A 22,056-nucleotide genomic window follows, 5' to 3' on the forward strand; every position below is an offset into this window, starting at 1 on the left:
GGGGACAGTGGAAGAAGGGGAGAATCAGAGAGTCAGGATCACACAGCTTTTACAAACAATGCAGGGGATTAACCCCACAGGGATTATAACAAGCATGCTTTATACAGCATATGCAGATGGATTTTACTGTTGTGGGTTTAGTAACACTTTAATCTGTAAAACATGACAAAGGCAGAAGCCAATGACCTTCTTGGCAGGATTATACTTTTTAGTTTATTATTTAACCACTTGCCGACCGCCGCACGACTATCTACGTCGGCGGTCAGCCCCTCACAGGCAAAGTGACGTAGGGCTACGTCACTAGCTTGTGAGGGTCTAGGGAGCGAGCGCGCGCCCCCGGAGGCGCGCTCCCGCTCCCGCGTGGTCACGGACCCCCCCGCGCGTGTGACCGTCACTCTGCGATCAGCGGGGGAGAGGGAGAAAGTCAGGCGGCTTGTGTAAACAAGCTGCCTGTCATTCTCCCGTGTATGAAGGATGATCATACGGTTCTACTATGTAGAACCGTTGATCACTCTTCATACATCTGAAGCCACAGCCAATCACAGTAGAAAGCACGCCCCCAGGGACACACATAGCCCCTCCCTTTCAAAAAAAGTTAACCCCTTCACTGCCAGTGTATTTTTACAGTAACAGTGCATATGTATAGCACTGATTACTGTAGAAATGTCACCGGTAACCCCAAAAGTGGCAAAAATGTCAGTCAAGGGTCCGATCTGTCCGCCGCAAAATCGCAGATCCCCGCCATTATGCGTTAAAAAAAAAACAACAAAAATGACAAAAATGTTTCCCTTTGTTAGTAAACGCGATAACTTTTGCACAAACCAATCAAAATAGTTTTTTTGCGATTTTTTTTACCAAACATAGGTAGTATAAAACAAATTGTCCGAAAATGTTAAAAAATTTAGATTTTTACATTATTTTTGGGGGGAATTTCATATAAAAAAATGTGAAAAATATTGCTATTTTTGCAAAATTTACGCTCTTTTTTTGTTTATAGCGCGTGATCAAAAAATCGCACAGGTGATCAAATACCACCAAAAGAAAGCTCTGTTTGTGGGAAAAAAAGGACGCCAAATTAGTTTAGATACAGCGTCACACGACCTCGCAATTGTCCGTTAAAGTCACGCAGTGCCGAATCGCAAAATACACCCTGGTCAGGAAGGGGGTAAAATCTTCCGGGGCTTAAGTGGTTAACTACTTCCCATCCAGGCCAATTCTGACATTCCTCTCCTACATGTTTACAGTATTTATACTACACTGCCTTTTTTGGGGGTGAATAGATAGGGCTAGGATCTGGGGCCCTCAAGATTCCAATAAGCCCCCCGCCTGCATACCCCCACAACCACTGCCTCAGGAATAGGCCCTTGTCCCCATCAATAAGGGGACAAGGTGCTTTGGGGTTGGGTGCACAGAGCCTCCCCCCCTGCCCCAAAGCACCCACCCCCGCATGTTAAGGGTGTGTGGCCTGGTTTGGTCCAGGAGGGGGGGGCACTCGCTCAGCCCCCCTTTCCTGGCCTGCATGCTCGGATAAGGATCTGGTATGGATTCCGGGGGGGGGGAAACCAAACAGTTTCTTTTTTGGCGTGTGCATTTCCCTCAAAATCGATACCAGACCAAAGGGTCTAAAATGGTCTTGGTGGAAACCCCACACCGTTTATTTTTCCATTTTGGCGTGGGGTTCCCTTTCAAGATCCTCAGAGCACAAGTCGCAGCACAAGTCGGATCATCATGATCGTACTTGGATGTGACTTACATTCAATTCAATAGGCTCTCATAGGAACCATTCATTTTGACATCGCAAAAAAAAAGCATCAGCGTCAGACATTTTTACAGCTGTAACGCCGGTCCTCAGAACGCGCTGGCCCTGGGTTTTTTTGCAGCTTGAAAAAGCCTATGCCACATACAGCTCCTAAAACCCTGTTTGTGCATGAGGCCATAGAATAACATAGAAAGGCGTTTTTAAGCTGCAAAAAAAAAAAAACAAAAAAAAAAAAATGGCTGAAAAACGCCTTGTGTGCATGGGGATGTAATGGCATTTCTACTACTTCAGTGACATTCTATTAAATAATATTTTTCATTTTTCTGAAAACCTTATTTGTAAGCATTACACAAGAATGATCAAAAACGATACATACTCTCTGTGCCAGTCGTAAATTTGATGAATATTTCCAAAAACAATCTTATCCTTTCCTTTCATGTCATCAGGAACTCCATCTTCTTTCATAAGCGCCATATATCCCTAAATTAAAATAAGATCACATTAATCATTTCATCAAAATATCATCGATCTGAGTGTATTTTAAATCTAAATAGTATTTAGCAGAGTTCTATGTCTTATCTAGGATGCCACAGTGATGGGCTACCTTAGGTCTAGCAGGCCAAGAGAAAGTTTTGCTTCAATTGCTAAATTTTAGAAGTATTTAAGTGATACTAACGGCAGAAGTTTTTTTTTTCTTATTCTTAATGCATTCTATGCATTAAGATATAAAACCTTCCAAGACAGCAGCCCCCCACCACTTACCTGAGCACCATCTCCATTAAGCGACGTTGCACAAGAGCCTCAATTGTCCAGGGACTCTCCCTCATTGGCTGAGACAGCAGCGGCCATTGGCTCCCACTGCGGTCAAAGTCTCTGAGCCAATGAGGAGAGGGGCGGGGCAGAGCCACGGCTCTGTGGCTTAATGGACACACAGAGCAGCAGCTCAGGTGCCCCTATAGCAAGCTGTAGGGGCACTTGGCAAGAGGGAGGGGTCAGGGGCACCGGTGGGAGCCCCAAAAAGTGGAGGATCTGGGCTTCTCTGTGCAAAACCACAGCGCAAAGAAGGCAAGTATCACGTTTTTTATTTTGAAGCAAAAAAATGTAATAATGACACTTTAATATCACTTTAACTCATAGCTACCAATCTGAATCCACTTTGCCTAAGCCAGACCAGTACAAAATGCTTGCTATGTATTAGTGCAATTTCAAAAATAAAAACATAGATTAAGAAAAGGTGATGCAAGTTACTCACATTGGTGCCATTCATGCTGAACGGCATCACAAAGCATTTTAAGGCACTACCATGCGTTGTGGTGCACTGCATTGCTAAAAATGATTTACATAACTTTTTTGTGCAATCTGATTTAAACAGCATGTTCAAATAAATGGCTGCCTAAATGTAAAGCATGTTAAAAAGTGTGTGTTAACGCACTGTAATAATAAAGATGGAAGACAGTTTTTAGTCTAAATTAGAAGCCAAATATTGTGCAAATAAAGAGTGCTGTGCAAGTACAGAAAAATACTAGTTAATTTGCCAGAAATGCACTCAGCCCCTAATGCTGGCCATACACTATACGAAAAGTCGGCCGAAATTCGGTCATTTGGACAGTTTCTTCTTTTTTCGGCCAGGTAATGGGCACAAATTGGTAATTGGTTGTGACGTTTTTGAGCCAAAAAACTGAAGGACAAGTTTGGAAATTTTCTACTGAGCGAACCATAAATTGAAAGGTTAATTTGTTTCTTATCCAAACTGTTTGCACTAGGTATATGTGAAAAAAATGAACAAAAAACTGATTAATTTATGTCCATTGAATGATCAGTCATTACATGATGGCATGAAAGTTTGCTCTCACTGCCGAGTGTTCGTTTTTTGAAAATGAGTTTGAACGATTTTTCGTATACTGTATGGCCAGCATAAGTCCTGTTGTGGGCTTACACACAGCATTTTTGTGAAAATACTCAACCACTTCTATTCTTAGGTCTCTACATCATAAAGACCAATTATTTTGTAGGGTTCTTTGAGAGAACAAAGTAACTGACACGACATTTTTTTTTTTTTGCACTTGATTTTTAACTAAATGTTTTTACCTCCACATTCAACAGACCAAGAGAGCAATTGCTAGGGTTTACATACACTTTACATTTAGAAAAATAAAGATCATATCAATTGACACGTCAATTTAATGTGTGTAGAGCCATTTTTTTTTGTTTTGGAAACAAAACAGGAAGTTGTGGAAGATTTCCCCTTACCCCATGTTCTGAGGGAAACTATAAAACTTGAGATTAGGGATCGACCTTTAATCGGCAAGGCCAATATATCGAGGGCCGATATGCACTTTCCCCGATATATCGGAATCCGCCCCGGAAGTTACCGATATTGCACGCGGCGCACACGTGACGTCATTCCCCCCGCGCGGCACACGTACTGCGCCTTCTAAGACCACCTCCCACAACCTCGTGTGCAGCCAGCTGCAGTCCGGTCATGGTGTCAGCCAGCCACCCACAGGCCCTGGTCTCAGCCACCCACCACAGGGTGACAGCCAGCCACAGCAGGGTGACCAGCCATCGACCCACAACAGGGTGCCAGGCCAGCATCCAGATTCCAGCCACCCACCCCACAACAGGGTGCCAGAAGCCAGCCACACACCCCACAACAGGGTTCCAGCAAGCTAGCCACCCACATGGTGACACCAAGCCAGCCACCCACCAGTGTTCCAGCAAGCCAGCCACCCACCACAGGGTGACACCAAGCCAGTCACCCACCACAGTGTTCCAGCAAGCCTGCCACCCACAACAGGGTGACACCAAGCCAGCCACCCACAAAAGGGTGACACCAAGCCAGCCACCCACAACAGGGTGACACCAAGCCAGCCACCCACAACAGGGTGACAGCAAGCCACCCACACTGCCAGGCGTCAGCCACCGACCCACAACAGGGTGCCAGCAAGCCACCCACACTGCCAGGCGTCAGCTACCGACCCACCCACACTGCCAGGCATCAGCCACCGACCCACAACAGGGTGCCAGCAAGCAACTCACACTGCCAGGTGTCAGCCACCGACCCACAACAGGGTGCCAGCAAGCCACCCACACTGCCAGGCGTCAGCTACCGACCCACCCACACTGCCAGGCATCAGCCACCGACCCACAACAGGGTGCCAGCAAGCCACCCACACTACCAGGCTTCAGCCACCGACCCACAACAGGGTGACAGCAGCCAGCCACCCCACAACAGGGTGCCAGCAAGCCACCCACACTGCCAGGCGTCAGTCACCGACCCACAACAGGGTGCCAGCAAGCCACCCACAGCATGGCAGGGTGCCAGCAGCCAGCCATTTTTTTAAAATGATTGTCTCTTTCAAATTGCAATGGAGATGAGATGGATAAAGACAGAAAAAGTATAAGTGTGATCTGGGACTATTTCTCGTCTCAACCATTTCCAGGAAAAGCAGCAGTGTGCAATACATGCAAAAACACTATAAGCATGGGATCAGTAACTGCAAAAAACAAAAATATGTCAAATCTTTGGGCCCATCTAAGAGTTCATCATATTGAATTATATCATGCAGCATAGAAAAAACAAAATGAATATCAATGTGATTTTGAAATACCTCCTCCATTATTCCAGGCAACAATAACAGATATGTTCCTGAAAAAAAAAACAAAAAAAAAAACAGGTGTCTCTGTCTAGATTCAGATGTAAGATCCCAACTGCTGGAAAGAGTAATCATAGAAACGATAGTTACTAGGTTGGAGGCCCGGAGTATCTTCCAGGCCTCCCACTTTCTCAGAGGGTCCCGATGGCCGTCGATGGAAGAATTGACGGCGGGAGATGGCCCTTTCTGTTTGGGATTCTGGCATGCAGCCCAAATTCATCAATTTCTCCACTCCCTACCGACACCCACGTTGTTTGTCCGAGACCATACACCTTTCAAGGAATTTTGTGTGGGGAGTGGGAACCTTTCAGGTCCGCTGTCTAAGTCCTATAGCTTGCTGATTACTCCGGTGGAAGACTTTACCTTACCTTGTCTGGGCAGCCCCCCCCCCTTCCCCTCTTTCTGGATCCTATCTGTTTCCTACCTTCTCTGTCTCCCTTCTACGGCTCTGCTCTGCACTATTTTTTCCTTTCTTTTATGTCTCTGACACCTTGAAAAAGCTTGGGAGCGACAGTTGGGAAAGATTACTTCTCTTACCAAAGTTTTTCTTATGTACAGTAACGTGCCTTCTCCCTGCAGCAGGGGTTGGCTTTGAGGTTACAATTGGCACTTGGTTACACACTGTCTTAACTGTATGTTTTTTGTTTTGTTAGCATTCAAATATTGTGCTTGTTGTACCTTATTGACAAATGTGCACTTATGTTTTCTTTTCCACTGTTATTCCTTTCTAAATAAAATATTTGAAAAAAAAAAAAAGAAATGATAGTTACTAATAACCAGCCATTTACAATGGTTTCTGACTGATTGATGTCCATACTTGAGCCAAGGTACACACTGAAGAGAGAAGTATTATCGAACCGAAATTCTGTGAAAGATCCACCAAAAGGTCGTTGAGAAAGTAAAGGCTATGCTGCAACCAGAGAATGCTGGCAACTCACTCTCATTCACGACTGACTGCTGGTCAGGACAAACAGAGTCACTAATGACCCTTACATGCCACAGCTCTATTTGGGAGAAAAATGGCCACAAAGTTGGAGGGGCTTTTAAACTAGAAGTTGGGGGGGGAGGGTGCTGAGATAGCGTCAGTTAGGTGGGAACAAATGACAGAAGTTATCTTTGAGGGCAACAGCGACAGTAGGTCCGTAACGTCTACAATTGGGGAGGGGGGGGGGGGATGTGGACAAACCCCATGCCAAACAAGAAAAAAAAAATAAGTATTTATTCACTATCCATTTCCACAAAACTAAGAGGGGTATATGCAAATGCCAGCAGTCTAGCAAATAAAATGGAAATATTGTAACTTTTATTACATGAGGAGGACATAGACCTGGTGGGAATAACTGAAACCTGATTTGACCCCTTACACAACTGGCTGGCCAATATCCAAGGGTTTCTGTGTATAGGAAGGACAGGGAAAGAAAAAGAGGAGAGGGGTATGTCTCTATATCAAGAATCATGTAAAGGTGGTCGAGATGGGTGATATTATGGAAGGGATGAGTAAGGAGTTGAATCCGTGTGGGACGAACTCAATAGGGAAGGATAAAATGGGAAGTAATTGTGGGGGTTTGCTATAGGCCGCCCAACCAAAGGGAAGAGGTAGAGCTGGAATTTATATCACTGTTGGGTAACGCTCCAAAGCTGGGATCTGTTTTTATTAGGGGATTTCAATTATCCCGACATTGACTGGGAGGTGGGAACTGAACATTCACCAAAGGCCCGTCTCTTCGTGAAAACCTTACAGGACAACTACATGTCTCAGTTGGTAGATTCGCCTACTCAAAAAATGCAGTGTTCGATTTATTAATCACTAATGACCCAGATCTAATCTCAGATGTAGGAGCCTGGGACAACTTGGGTTCTAGCGATCACAGGATGATCACAGGATGATCACATTTAGCGTTAATCACAATATAGCGAGGCAAGTAGGCAACATAAGAACCTTAAACTTCAGAAGGGCAAACTTTCCCAAACTGTGCTCAATGATAGAGAAAATAAACTGGGACCAAATCCTAGGAACATTGAACATGGAGGAAAAATGGGAATGCTTTAGGAACATATTAAACAAAAGCATCTCACAGTGCATCCCAAGGGGAAATACATTTTAGAAGAGCCAAAGCCAAACCTGGCTGGCTAAATCATAATGTGAAACATATTAGGGGAAAAAAATGGCGTTCAAGAAATATAAATTGGAGGGGACAGTATCGGCTTTTCAGCATTACAAGGAATCAAATACGAAATGTAAATACGAAATCAGAAAATCCAAAATTAACTTCGAGAGACTAATAGCGGAGGATAGCAAAAAGAACCCTAAGAAATTCTTTAAATACATTAACAGCAAAAGAACGCAGACAGAGCATGTTGCACACATAGAGATCGATGAGGGGAGGATGGTTACAGAGGACACAGAGAAGGCAAATGTGCTAAATGCTTTCTTCTCCTTAGTTTTTACACAGGAAAAGGAGGGGTACACTGACCATGACTGTAGGGGTAGCAGTACTGCACTGGACTTGCTGCTATGGCTAACAGAGGGTGAAATCAGGAAAAGGCTGGATAAAATTAAGACTAGTAAATCGCCAGGCCCGGATGGCGTACATCCGAGAGTACTCAAAGAACTCAGTAAGGTTATATCTAGACCACTGTTCCTGATTTTTGCTGACAGTATTAGGACAGGAAATGTACCAGGTGATTGGAGGAAAGCTAACGTGATACCTATATTTAAAAAAGGGCAGAGGCATGTCCCGGGAAATTATAGGCCGTTCAGCCTGACATCGATAGCATGTAAACTTCTGGAGGGGATGATAAGGGACTATATCCAAGAGTTTGTCAAAGACAACATCATCAGCAGTAATCAGCACAGGTTTACAAAAGGGCGTTCTTGTCAAACCAATCTCTTAACATTCTACGAGGACGTGAGCTAGATAGGGGGAGACCTGTAGATGTGGTGTACCTGGACTTTGCTAAGGCGTTTGATACAGTCCCCCACAAACGCTTAATATATAAAATAACGTCTGCAGGCATTGACCACAAGGTCTGCTCTTGGATACAGAACTGGTTAAAGGGGTGTGTCCAAAGAGAAGCAATAAATAATGTATACTCAGACTGGACTGGTGTGGAAAACGGGGTCCCCCAAGGCTCAGTCCTGGGACCAATCTTGTTCAATTTATTCATAAATAGCATTGAGGACGGAAACAGTAGCTCAATATCAGTTTTTGCAGATGACACAAAATTGAGCAGGGCAATAACTTCACATAGTGAGGCAGGAATTCTACAGAGTGGGCAACTACATAGCAAATGAGATTTAATGTGGAGAAGTGTAAGGTCTTGCATTTGGGGATAAAAAACATAAAAGCACAATACACTTTAGGGGGGGGGAACCTCTGGGGGAATCAAAAAAGAAAGATCTGGGAGTCTTAGTAGAAGATAGACTTAACAATAGCATGCAATGTCAAGCTGCAGCTGCCAAAGCCGGCAGAATATTGGCATGCATAAGGAAGGGGATGTTTTCCAGAGATAAAACTATAATCCTGCCACTGTATAAAACTCTGGTCCGACCGCATCTGGAATATTCTGTCCAGTTCTGGTCGCCAATCCTCAGAAGGGATGTGTTGGAGATGGAAAGAGTCCAGAGAAGGGCAACTAAACTGATTAGGGGATTGGAGGACCAAAATTATGAAGAGCGTTTACAAGCGTCTGAGAGGGGACATGATAGCAATTTATAAATACCTCAATGGTGATATCAACATAGAGAAAAAACTATGAATGTATGAAGACACGAGGACATACAATGCGATTAGAGGAGAAGCGATTTAGCCTCAGACTACGCAGGGGGTTCTTTACAGTAAGGGCTACTGTGGAATTCTCTACCACAAATGGTAGCTACTGCGGGGAGTATGGCTACTTTTAAAAGACTCTAGGATGTACATCTCAAGGATAAACATTCCGTAGTATGGGAAATTAATACGTCCACACAAACCTACACGGGTTGAACTGGATTGACTATTGTCTTTATTCCACCTTAACTACGATGTTACTATGTCATTGACAGTGGATAGACAAAAAGGCAATTGGTGTTGAAAACAAAAGTGATGCAAGGATCCCACACTGGGGAGTACAGTAGAGAAATGTTTCTAGGCATGCTTGAAGAATGGGGAATCACTAAGGGCCGAGCGATGCTTGTGCTCCTTCGAGACAGCGGAGCAAACATGCGGAAAGGAATGAGGCTTGCTGATATGTCAGACCTCAGTGTCATGGCACACAACACCCTCCAAATTTCAAATGATGGTCTGTCAAGCAAGAGAGCTTTGATTGATATATATATGTTTTGAGAAGCATGAACAGATTAAAAATGTTGTGCTGGCAAGTCTTTTGAATCCTTGATACAAGAACCATGCTTTCTCTTCTGATGATGTATTAGCCAAGGCAAAACAATAGCTGACAGAAGATATTCAACAGGAGGTGGAGGAGGTTCCTGCCGAAAAGACAAGTCCATAACTGCATTTTTATCATTTGAAAGAGCAGCATGCTGCAAAAACAGAAAAATGTCCAAAAATACGACCACGAACAGAAGAGAATCTTCTTCATTGTGGTAGAATTGATCATGACATTTTCAGTGTTTTATTGGGGCTTCTTCTGAATCTGCAATAATGAGCCTGGATGATGAACTTCAGCTCTATTTGAAGGAACCAGTAATTGACAGAAGTGGTGATCCTCTTTAGTGGTGGAAAGAAAATGAGGCACGTTACAAAAGACTTGCTTCCCATGCTAGAAGAAACCTCTCTCTCTCTACTCCTCTGTCCTCCTCTCCTCCTGTACCAAGTGATTATGTTAAGGAAGTGGCAGCATTATATAAAAAAAGCCGTTTAACAGGTGAACATGATGAACATGCTGAAATGTTCTGCTTTCTGCAGTATTACAATGTTCTACTTAACTGGGGTTATTGAAAAGTGTAGTAGTAGTATGCAGTGTCCACTCAAATCCACTGTCTAGCTTTTTTCCTAGCAGTTTTGCACTGACTGCAGTATCATTGCAGTAAGTAGCAACCATAAATGCACTGCATTTGGCCTGCAAGAGCCACCAGTTAAACTTAGAGAATATGTATACAGAAGATCAGATGGCAGCCTTCCAAATTTGGAAACAGCGTGATGCCAAATGCCCAAGAAGCTGATCTAGTGGAGTGACCTTTACCAGGAAAGGGGGCAACCCGATCCTCAAGAACATAAACTTCAACAATGTCTCACCCACATAGAAATTTTACATTCAGTAGTTAGAAAAGGTTGAATAAAGACACTAGTCCATCCAGTTCAACGTATGTGGGTGTGTGTTCATGTGGATACCCATTTCCCATATCCCTGTATATTGTGTTCACTGAGATGCACGTCCAAAAGTTTTTTAAAACTATCAATACTTCCTGCGGACACCACTGATTTTGGAAGGGAGTTCTACATTCTTACCACCCTGACAGTAAAAAACCAACTAGACAGCTGAAGGTTAAGCCACTTCTCCAATTTCATTAAGTGGCCCTGTGTCTTTCTACACTCTCTGAGACTGATTTGTTTTCTTCATACGCTGGGATAAACATTGAGGTATTTGTATATTGCTATCAAATCTCCTCCAAAGCATCTTTTCTCCAGGATAAATTAGATTTTCTGTTACCCACCGTAAAACTCCTTTCTCCGAGTTCATTGACCGACAATGCTGCTTCTTTTTTATCCATGACCAAACAGGGTTTTATAGCCCCACCTACAGGAGTAGGACACTAGGCAGAACAAAAGAAAAAAGACTCAGCGCCTCCTATAGGCAGTCCTCTCTAGGCACCTCTTTGCAATAGGTCTCCAGTCAAGCAGTGTCAAAGAAGATTTTCCACAGAGGGGTGGGTTCTCTGTCCATCAATAAACTCAGAGAAAGGGATTTTACAGTGAGTAAAAAAAAAATCCCATTTTCCTTCATTGATGGACACACCTGCTTCTTCTTTATCAATGACCAAACAGGAATGTACCCAAGCAGTGCCACAATGAGGGGTGGGCAAACCAAGGTATGGAGAGAGCAAAATACAAACACTCTGAACCACCCCTAAATCCTAAACAGCCACATACAATACCTTGCGGTCAAAACTAACATCTGAGCAGGCCAACACTGCAACTTTTTTTTTTTTTTGTTAAAGTTCGTAAAGTGTGCAGACGACCAGGTCGTCACTTCGCAGACTTGAGAAACAGACAACTGCTGATGGAGCGCCCAAGAAGGCACTATCCGCCCTGATCGAGAGCTCAATAACAGGGATGGGAGGCTCATATCCCTAATGGTATATGCTTGCACAATCGGCTGTCAAATCAAACAGCAAATGCCAAGCCTCTTATCGAACCATCTGTGAGCAGAGAGAGAAATGGACCTCTGAAGAGCAGCCGTACACGCGAATAGGGCAAACCAAGTCCAAGGATTGTAAAACCACCACCCTAGGACATGACAACTGGGGACAAAGAAAGAAAGAAAATGTCCTTCAAGTGAAAATCCGACACCCCTTTGGCAGAAAGGAAGGGAAAGTCGAAGCACCACCCTTATCCTTATGCAAAATTAGAGGAGGTGACTTACAGGACAAAGCTGCCAACTCCGACACTCTTAGCGCTGAAGTGATAGCGACTAGAAAGGCAACTTTTTGTGAAACCGAGCAGGGGGAATATCCCAGATTCTCTCACAGGTAGGCTTCTGCAGAGTCAACACCACCAAATTTAAGTGCCACGGTGGCAAAAAAGAATGCACAGGAGGCACCACATGATGAACACCCCCTGAATGAAAGTGCGGACCAAAGAGTGTGTGGCTAAAGGATGCTGAAGAAAACAGCACTGAATTTAACTTGAATACCAAGATTTACAATATATTTGAAGATATATATTTTCTACACAGTTATGATTGCTACTTAGCATTTTTGTTTGGACTAATCATTTTTCTTCTTCTTTTTAACACGTTTCATTTGGACTTGAATTTATGCAATTTTCTCTCACGCTGTATAATATATATATTTTTTCTCCACATGCTGCACGATATTTTGGATATCACATTTGGATCATGAATGGTTTGATGAATTAGCGCTGATTTTTTTGATGCTCACATACTGTTTTTCACGGTGGGGACACCGAATGATGATTGGCTGCTTTTTCTGTTATTATTAATATTTTTTATATTTATTTTTTGGATTTGATTTGCTCACATCACTGATTACACACAGAGTCAGACCCCTCGGGTAGCGCATTGGTCCTCTTTTATATTGATAAGACTGAGGGGTCATTGGCAGCATTCAAGCATTACAAAGAATGTAATAAGAAATGTAAAGACGAAATCAAGGCGGCTAAAATACCGTGTTTCCCCAAAAATAAGACTGGGTTTTATATTATTTTGGTTACAAAAAACACACTAGGGCTTATTTTCAGGGGATGTCTTATTTATTTACGGTATGTACAGTGACAATCTTAAAGTGGTTATAACCCTTAAAGAAAAAAATACACCCTGATCCTTTAAAGCATGTTAGACAGCACAGTCCTTGTGCTGTGTCATTTACCCCTCTCTAGGTTTAAAAAAAAACCTGGAATAAAACAATAAAATATTTTTTAAAAAGTTTGTGTCCCCTGTCTTTTCTTCTCCTCTCCCATTCAGCTCAGGAGTCAGCATTATGATATTCTGTAATCCTAAAAATAAACCTTGGTTAAAGTCATTGTAAAATTATGTAATCTGTTTTGTAAAAAGATTATATAATATCCAGCGAGTCTCCATTTGTAAGCGGCGCTGTAAATAAGGTATTTTCCACAAACAAGTTAGAAAAGGAGACACACTGCACATTATATAATCTTTTTACAAAACAGATTACATGTTTTTACAAGGATTTTAACTAGGGCTTATTTTTGGGATAGGGCTTATATTGCAGCTATCCCCAAAAATCACGCTAGGTCTTATTTTCGGGGTAGGGCTTATTTTCAGGGAAACAGGGTTTTACACGCGAGACTTATAGCGGAAGAGAGTAAAAAGAACCTCAAGAAATTCTTTAAGTATATAAACAGTAAGAAAGCGAGGCCAGAACACATTGGCCCCATAAAAGACGAGCAAGGAAATATGGCCACAGAGGACAGAGAAAAGGCGGAAGTGTTAAATAATTTCTTCTCTTCAGTGTTCACAAAAGAATCGGGGGGGGGCTACACTAACCCAGCTAGTAACGATAAATTAAAAAATACACCTCAGGAAGTACCCCCATGGCTAACAGAAGATAGACTTAGAACTAAACTAGAGAAACTTAACAAATAAATCACCGGGACCGGATGGCTTGCACCCGAGGGTTCTTAAAGAGCTCAGTCAGGTGATTGCCAGACCATTATTCTTGATCTTTAAAGATAGTCTACTGACAGGTATGGTGCCAGCTGATTGGAAAAAAGCCAGCATGATACCAATATTTAAAAAAGGGCCCAGATATATCCCGGGTAATTATAGGCCGGTTAGCCTAACATCAGTAGTCTGCAAGATTTTGGAGGGGATGTTAAGGGACCACATACAAGACTTTAGTAATGAAAACGGTATTAGTAGTAATCAGCATGGATTTATGAAAAATCATTCTTGCCAAACCAATCTATTAACCTTCTACGATGAAGTGAGCTGCCACCTAGATAAAGGTAAGCCTGTGGATGTGGTGTATCTGGACTTTGCAAAGGCCTTTGACACCGTTCCCCACAAACGCTTACTGCACAAACTAAGGAAGGTAGGTATGGACCATAGGGTGAGTACCTGGATAGAGAACTGGCTCCAGGGGAGAGTCCAGAGAGTGGTGATTAATGGGGAGTACTCGGATTGGGTGGGTGTCGAAAGTGGGGTCCCCCAAGGATCTGTCCTGGGGCCAATCCTGTTTAATTTATTCATAAATGATCTAGAGGAGGGGATATCAAGTACAATCTCAGTATGTGCGGATGATACTAAACTAAGCATGCTAATATCTTCTATGCAGGATGTGGAAACCTTACAAGCGGATCTGAATATAATAATGGGGTGGGCAACTACATGGCAGATGAGGTTTAATGTTGAAAAATGTAAAATAATGCACTTGGGTGTCAGAAACATGAAAGCAAGCTACTCACTGTGGGGGAAACCTCTGGGTGAGTCTAGGATGGAAAAGGACCTGGGGGTACTGGTAGACAACAGGCTTGGCAGTGGCATGCAATGCCAAGCCTCTGCAAGCAAAGCCAACAGAATACTAACATGTATAAAAAAGGGGATTCACTCCAGAAATAAAGAGATTATTCTCCCACTCTACAACACTCTGGTCCTGCCACATCTGGAGTATGCTGTCCAGTTCTGGGCAACGGTCCTCAGGAAGGATGTGCTGGAACTGGAGAGAGTCCAGAGAAGGGCAACAAAAATAATTAGGGGAATGGAGAACATCGGCTATGAGGAAAGACTACAAGCACTGAACTTATTCTCTCTGGAGAAGAGAAGATTGAGGGGGGATATGATATCAATGTACAAATACTGTACTGGCAACCCTAGCATAAGGAACAAACTTTTCAGAGAAAGGGAATACAATAAGACACGTGGCCACTCACTAAAACTAGAGGAAAAACGGTTTAACCTTAAAATACGTAGGGGGTTCTTCACTGTCAGAGCAGTAAGGATGTGGAATTCTCTTCCACAAGCAGTCATATCAGCAGGGAGCATCGATAGTTTCAAAAAACTATTAGATGGGCACCATAAAGACCACAACATACAGGGGTATACAATGTACGGTTAACAGCAAACACAAGCACATCATAGGTTGAACTGCATGGACTGATGTATTTTTTCAACCTCACAAACTATATAACTAGTAACTGAGGTCCTCAAGTCCCCTTATTCATTTTGTTCCCCTTCTCTGGACTCTCCCCAGGATTCTCTCTTCCTGAGGATTGGTGACCGGAACAGGACGGAATACTCCAGAAGTGGCTGGACCAGTTTCATAAATTAGCAGGATTATAGTTTTATCACTGGAGTAAATCCCAATGTAATGCATGCCAATAGTCTGCTTGCTTTGTTTGCTGTAGCTTGACAGTGCATGTGATTGCTCAGTCTCAGTCAGATTTACCCAGAGGTTCTCCCCCAAGTGTGTAACTTGCATTCATATTTTTAGAATACCGAGTACATTGCTTTACATTTTTCAACATTAAACCTCATTTTCCATGTAGTTGCCCACCGCATTATTTTATTCAGGTCTTTTTGTAGTTTCTATATCCTTCCATGAAGATATTGCCCTACTTATTTTTGTATTGTCAGCAAACACTGCAATTGAGCTATACCAACCGCTATATCATGTATGTGTAAATTAAACAGAACTGGTCCCAGGGCAGAGCCCTGAGGCACCCCACTTACCACTCCAGACCAATCCAAGTACACACTATTTGTCATCACCTTTTGGAAGCACCTATGTAACCAGTTTTCTATCCAAGAACAAACCCTTGGTCCATGCCTACAGACCTCAGTTTGTAAATTAAGCATTAATGGGGGATTGTATAAAATGCTTTTTCAAAATCCAGATACACCACATCCACAGGCCTACCTTTATCTAGATGGTGGCTCACTTCCTCATAGAATGTTAACAGACTGGTTTGGGCAGAAAGACCTTTCGCAAAACCAATCTGATTGCTACTAATGATACTGTTTTTATCAGCAAATTCTTGGATATAGTTTCTTATCATCCCCTCCAATAGTTCATATACTATTACATACTATCAGTGTTAGGATGGTGGAACAAGAAGCAGGTTGCTTTTTACCATCTAGAACAGGGGCAGTGAAGGTCCGGTCACTAAAAAATTTTTCAGGCCGAAGTCCGAATCGCAAGTTTGCCATGAAACTTCTTTCCTTTTTTGGTGCAAGCTAAACTCTCAGGTGCTTTTCTTATGGTTTCCTCCACACAATCTGGTAATACTCTGTAATTGTCCCCAATAGTGTTCCCCCTTTTCTCAGGTGTAACTCATTACATTGGGTGCCCCCATCAGACCACCCCCATAAATCAGTTGCCACCATTGGGGTACCCCCTTATATCAGGTGTCCCCACCAGAGTGCCCCCTTACATCAGGTATTCCTGTCAGATGCCCACTTACATCAGGTTTGTTCATCAGAAGGCCCCCTTACATCTGGTGTCTCCCAACAGTGTGCCCCTTACATAATTTGTGCCCAACAGAGTGTCCTTTTACATTAGGTGTCCCCATCAGAGTGCCCCCTTAGCATATGTGCCAATCAGTGTGCCCTCTTAGCATTATGTGTACCCCCACTAACATATGTGCCCAGCAGTGTGCTCCCCTAATATAAAATGTGCCTATCAGCATGCCTCTTATTATATGTTAAGGGACACTATGATGGGCACATTTTGTTGTGGCCATCAGAGTGCTCCTTAACATAAAATGTGCCCATCAGCGTGAACCTTAAAATAAAATATGCCCATCAGAGTTCCCCTAGACATAAAATATGGCCACCAGAATGACCCTCATGAGAAAATGTTCCCATCATCGTGCCCTTGTAAATATCACATTCTACAAACCTTGAGGCAGGCAGGGAGAGGGCGCCAGCAGAGGTAGCAAGCTCCAGGGGCAGGGCGTGCATATGACATTGTATCATAGCTCATGGCCAGCCAAGAGCCACAAAATAATGAGCAGCAGGGGGCAGAAACGCGCATTTGTCACCTTACCTTGCAGCCCGGCCGGGAGCCGTGAGATAGTAAGCAGTGGGTGGCACACGTGACATCAATGGTTGCAGGGACGCCAGCAGCGAATTTTAGCAGCTAAACCAGGTAGAGGGGAGGTGACATAATGCTTCCTCACTGCTTGTCAAAATCTCTCTAAAGAGAGCAACATGAGTGTAAATGAGCCATCAGAAAGACATGCACTCCCAAACTGCATACAGGGAAAAAGGTAGCTCTCCTTCTGATGATATGGTGAGGGACAGAGAGACGGCAGAACAATGTCCTAGTTGAAAAGTGGGGCTGGAACCATCTAAGGAAAGAAAGAGGCTCTAGGCTTCAAAACTACATTGACCATGTGCAAGACTTACAGGATATGTCTGACAGCTCAGACAGTTGCACTGCAGAGGTAAGGGCAACAAGAAAACACTACCTTGTGAGTGAGAATGAGGGGGCAAGTTCTTGATTAAAAAGAGTTTTTGGAGAGCCTAAAAAAGATGTTTTTTTTTTTTTTTGCAGAATTATACTTACCTAGGTGGATGCAGCATCGGTCCGATAGAGCTGGCGGGGCCAGTTTTATTAACACTGAGAACCGATCGACACCAGGGGCGCTATATTGGCGTGTCAGCAAAGTATAGCAGATGCAGAGATCTGCATCTAGATGGTCCCAAGGGTCAACTGCTGGTCCAGGCCTTACTCCAAAAAAGGCCAGGATTCATCCCACAGTGAAATATCTGGGATAGAAATTCCTAGTCTAGAGAAGTACGCTTTCATTGTGCGATGGTATACTATATCTTGCAAGTAGTATTCTCTTGTGCTTTGAGCATTGCAGGAATAACCGATTTAGAAATGCCGATCCTTTAGGACCTGGGTTTCAACAGCAATTCTATTAAATCCAGCAACTGTAAAGCAGGGAGAATCTATCTGAAAGCCTACTGAGGTTCCCCCAAAAGTCTGACTCTGTTGGAGTACGACCGTTGTCCAGGCCAGTCCAAAGCAATGGGGAACACCAGAATATCCCCCCTCTTGAGCCTATGGAGACGAGGTAGGAGTATCAAAAGGCAGGACACAGATCAGACACTATTGATCCCACAGAGCACAGAGCCAGAGGTTCCCTGTAGTTGGGGCCAACCTGTCCACTTTGTTTTTGAACCTGAAGGCCAGAAGGTCAACATCCAGTGCCCCCACCTGTGTCTCAGGTCCAGATACAACTCTAGTTGTAGAAGCAATTCTCCTAGATCCAGGTACTGCTGGCTGAGGTAGTCTGCCTATCAAGTGTTCAGCAGACAAATCTGCAACATGCAGTTCTACCCAGGACAGAATCCTTTCTACTTCCTTTTGCCTTTGCAAGACTAGTTCCTAATGATTGATGTATGCTAGCACAATCGCAAATTGTCTTAAACTTAAGGATATTGATAATGAAATCCAAGTCCCATGCACCGACAAGGTATGCAGGACTCTTTTACAGCTTAACAGGTTGGCATTCTTTGTGAGGATCTTCCATGGGACCAGAAGATAGGACTTCTAGAGCTCTAGGGCAGGATTCCTGAGCCACCAGACCAGAAACACCCTAGGGTCCTTGGTGCCAGATAAAATGGGTCCGTCTAAAGTCTGGACTAACTTGTTCCATGATGACAGAATGTTGCATTGCAGGGATCTCAAGTGGAACTGGACATATGGGAATGCCTTGAAAGAGTACACCAGAACTGGAGAGTGAAGTCTGGGAGTGGACAGATTAAGATTTCCCTTAAGCAGGATGAGACTCTGATATTCCAAGTGGTGAGCTGGTTTCTGCGCTGCTTTCTAAAAGTTCAGGATCCAGTTGAAAAAGGTCTGGATAGTTTGAGCTATATTGGCATGCTGGTGAACACTGGCCAAATGGCAGTGCCACAAACGGGAAGTATTGAGAACCCACAGTAAAACAAAAGAATAATTGATGCACTGGAAAAATAGTTCATTGATATTTGTCCCCTTCATGTCCACAGTATCCTGAAAGTTTCCTTGATGGGGAAAAGCTTTGCAATACATAGTGGATTTTATGCAGAATTGAATGACAACATTTGGGGACTTGAGATCAAAGATATGGTGTATGCCCCCCTTTTGGCTTCGGAGAATGTAAACAGATGTGAAAAAAATTCCTTAAACTTGTCTGCTTCAGGAAGTAAGGCTATGACCCTATGCTCCAAGGCCCACAAGGGCTGTACGATCAGGCAAGGATTCTGCAGGTAAAGGTGTAGAACTGCGCTCTCTCAGAGCATCAGTGAATTCAAAATATGACATAATATTTCTGGATTTTATTCTGACTGGTCAAATTTGTGGATAGACTGAAATATTAAAGTGTTTCTTTCAGGTTTCAGTCCATGTAAGAGACAATCTCTTTCCCAAGTGAGATAGTTTTCCTTGCAAATAAAGTGCTTACAGAACTAATAAGAACATTGGATTTCTGATATACTCACAACAACTGGGACCGAAAACAAACTGACCAATGTTTTCAAGGATCTTCAAGTCCCTTAAATGTAGAATGTAAAGACGCCTCGTATGTGTGTTCGGGTAGATTTGTCCACATATCAGATTAACAAGCCTGGTTATCCAGTGACCAACCATTGTCTCAGCTCTGAGAAAGACAAACACAGGACGAGACCCATTTCACAGAACTGAGCTGGATATAACTGTTGCACTAACTCAAATAGTTATATACTATATGTCAGTTCATAAGCTTTATATTGCAAGTTATAAAGGTCAAGACTTTCATGACACCGCATTCATACTTATATCTATCTGTATCTGCTTACAAGTCAATGGATTAGGAATTCTTTTACCAGACAAAATACTATAATTATCATGAACATCTAAGTTACATAGTCAGGTTGAAAAAAGACAAAAATCCATCTAGCGCAAGCAATAAAAAAATAAATAAAAAGAAAACACAACCATACAATCACATATACACAATCCTATACCCACAGTTGATCCAGAGGAAGGCAAAAAATCCCAGCAAGACATGATCCAATTTCCTACAGCTGGGGAAAAATATTTCTTCCTGATCCCCCGAGAGACAATCTGATTATCCCTGCATCAACTTTGCCTATAAATGTTAGTACCTAGTTATATTATGTACACCTAGGAAAGAATCAAAGCCTTTTTTAAAGCAATCTACTGAGCTGTCCAGAACCACCTCTGGAGGGAGCCTTTTCCACATTTTCACAGATCTTACTGTGAAGAAACCTTTCAGTATTTGGAGACAAAATCTCTTTTCCTCTAGACATAAAGAGTGCCCCCCTTGACATCTGTGATGACCTTAAAGTGAATAACGCAACACCAAGTTCAATATATGGACCCCTTATGTATTTGTACATATTGATCATATCCTCCCTTAATCTCATGAGAGAATAAATTCAGTTCCTCTAATCTTTTCATATAGCTAAGCTCCTCCATGCCTCTTATCGGTTTGGTTGCCCTTCTCTGCACTTTCTCCAGTTCCCCTGATATCCTTATTGAGAACTGGTGCCCAAAACTGAACTGCATATTCCAGATGAGGTCTTACTAATGATTTGTACAGGGGCAAAATGATATCGCTCTCTCTGCAGTCCATGCCTCTCAATACAAGAAAGGACTTTGCTCGCTTTTGAAACTCCAGCTTGGCATTGCATGCTTTTATTAGGCTTATGATCTACCAGAACACCCAGATCCTTCTTCACTACAGATTCCCCCAGTTGTACCCCCTACTATGTATGATGCAAGCATATTCTTAGCCCCCGAGTGCATAACTTTACATTTATCAACACTGAACCTTATTTTGCCATAGTTGCCCAATGAAACAGTGCATTGAGGTTGGCTTGTAGGTTGGAGAAAACCTGTAAGGAAGTTATTCCACTGCATAGCTTAGTGTCATCAGCAAAGACTGAAATGGTACTTTTAATCCCAGACCATATGTCATTTATACATATATTAAAAAATAGGTCTAGGATTTTAAATCATAACACAATGTTGCAAGGATCTATAAAACATTTATTCTGACACAATATCCTCCTGCTGGAAAAATTATTTCTAAATATTAAAATGGGTTATGTGTAATCACCATTGTTAAACATATGTCTTTTATAGGGAATTGATAATCCCATTTTATACTTATAGTGTGTTGGATTTTTATCATTATAAGTAGTTTAGGTATGCAAATTATTATTCAAATATATATATATATATATATATATATATATATATATATATATATATATATACACACACACACACAACTTCCCTAGGGATTTATACATCTCCCAGGCTCCTCTCATACACGTTCAGGGATCCATGATCCAGTTCAGATCTCGGTCTGGTAGTTAGGGCCTGTATTTTGTATAGTTAGTGCCAGGACATGGCTAGGTTTTTGTTTTTAATTGTTTTCCCTACTCATCTTTTCTGATTGTTTTTCATTAGTTTTACATTTGGCTAGGGTCAATGTCACTATTGGTAGAATGAGTTGATACCTTGACTACAGAGGTATGGAGGTTTCACAGGTAGTCCAACTCTTCCAGGATGGTACATCAATACGGGTGATTGCTAGAAGGTCTTAAGAACATGGAGGAGATTCCATGAGACTTTAATGGCATCCCAATCTTAGTTTGTAGGGTTCAACATGGCCCACCCTTTGCAGCTGTAATAGCTTCAATTCTTTTGGGAAGGCTATCCACAAGATTTAGGAGTGTGTCTATGAGAATGTTTGACCATTCTTCTAGAAGCACATTTATAAGGTCAGGCACTGATATGGACAACAGTTTTTCTGTTCTTGGGCCATATGGTATACCATTTTACATAGTTTGATTGCTTATTCTTTCTGCCGGGGAATACCAGTTGACTTTCCTAAAACAAAGACTATTGTCTGATAATTTGTTATGAGTGCCTTTGAGGAGAAATTAGGTATTTAAATTACTCCATTTTATATATGTGTAATCTATTGTTACAGACAA

The 22,056-nt window shown here is 42.5% G+C and overlaps 1 protein-coding gene across 3 annotated transcripts in view; it reads right to left on the bottom strand.

The window, feature by feature from the left end:
• TRIO (trio Rho guanine nucleotide exchange factor) overlaps positions 1-22,056 on the bottom strand; it is an 855,771-nt gene that overhangs the window by 182,797 nt on the left and 650,918 nt on the right. For all 3 annotated transcript variants that reach the window (XM_082259530.1, XM_082259529.1, XM_082259531.1), the window contains exon 40: positions 2,136-2,239. In XM_082259530.1, coding sequence (XP_082115656.1) covers positions 2,136-2,239 — 104 coding nt within the window. The remainder of the gene's footprint in view (positions 1-2,135; positions 2,240-22,056) is intronic.

Source organism: Pelophylax lessonae (genome assembly GCF_965119305.1).
Source record: "Pelophylax lessonae genome assembly, chromosome: 5".
Classification (NCBI taxonomy): Eukaryota; Metazoa; Chordata; class Amphibia; order Anura; family Ranidae; genus Pelophylax; species Pelophylax lessonae.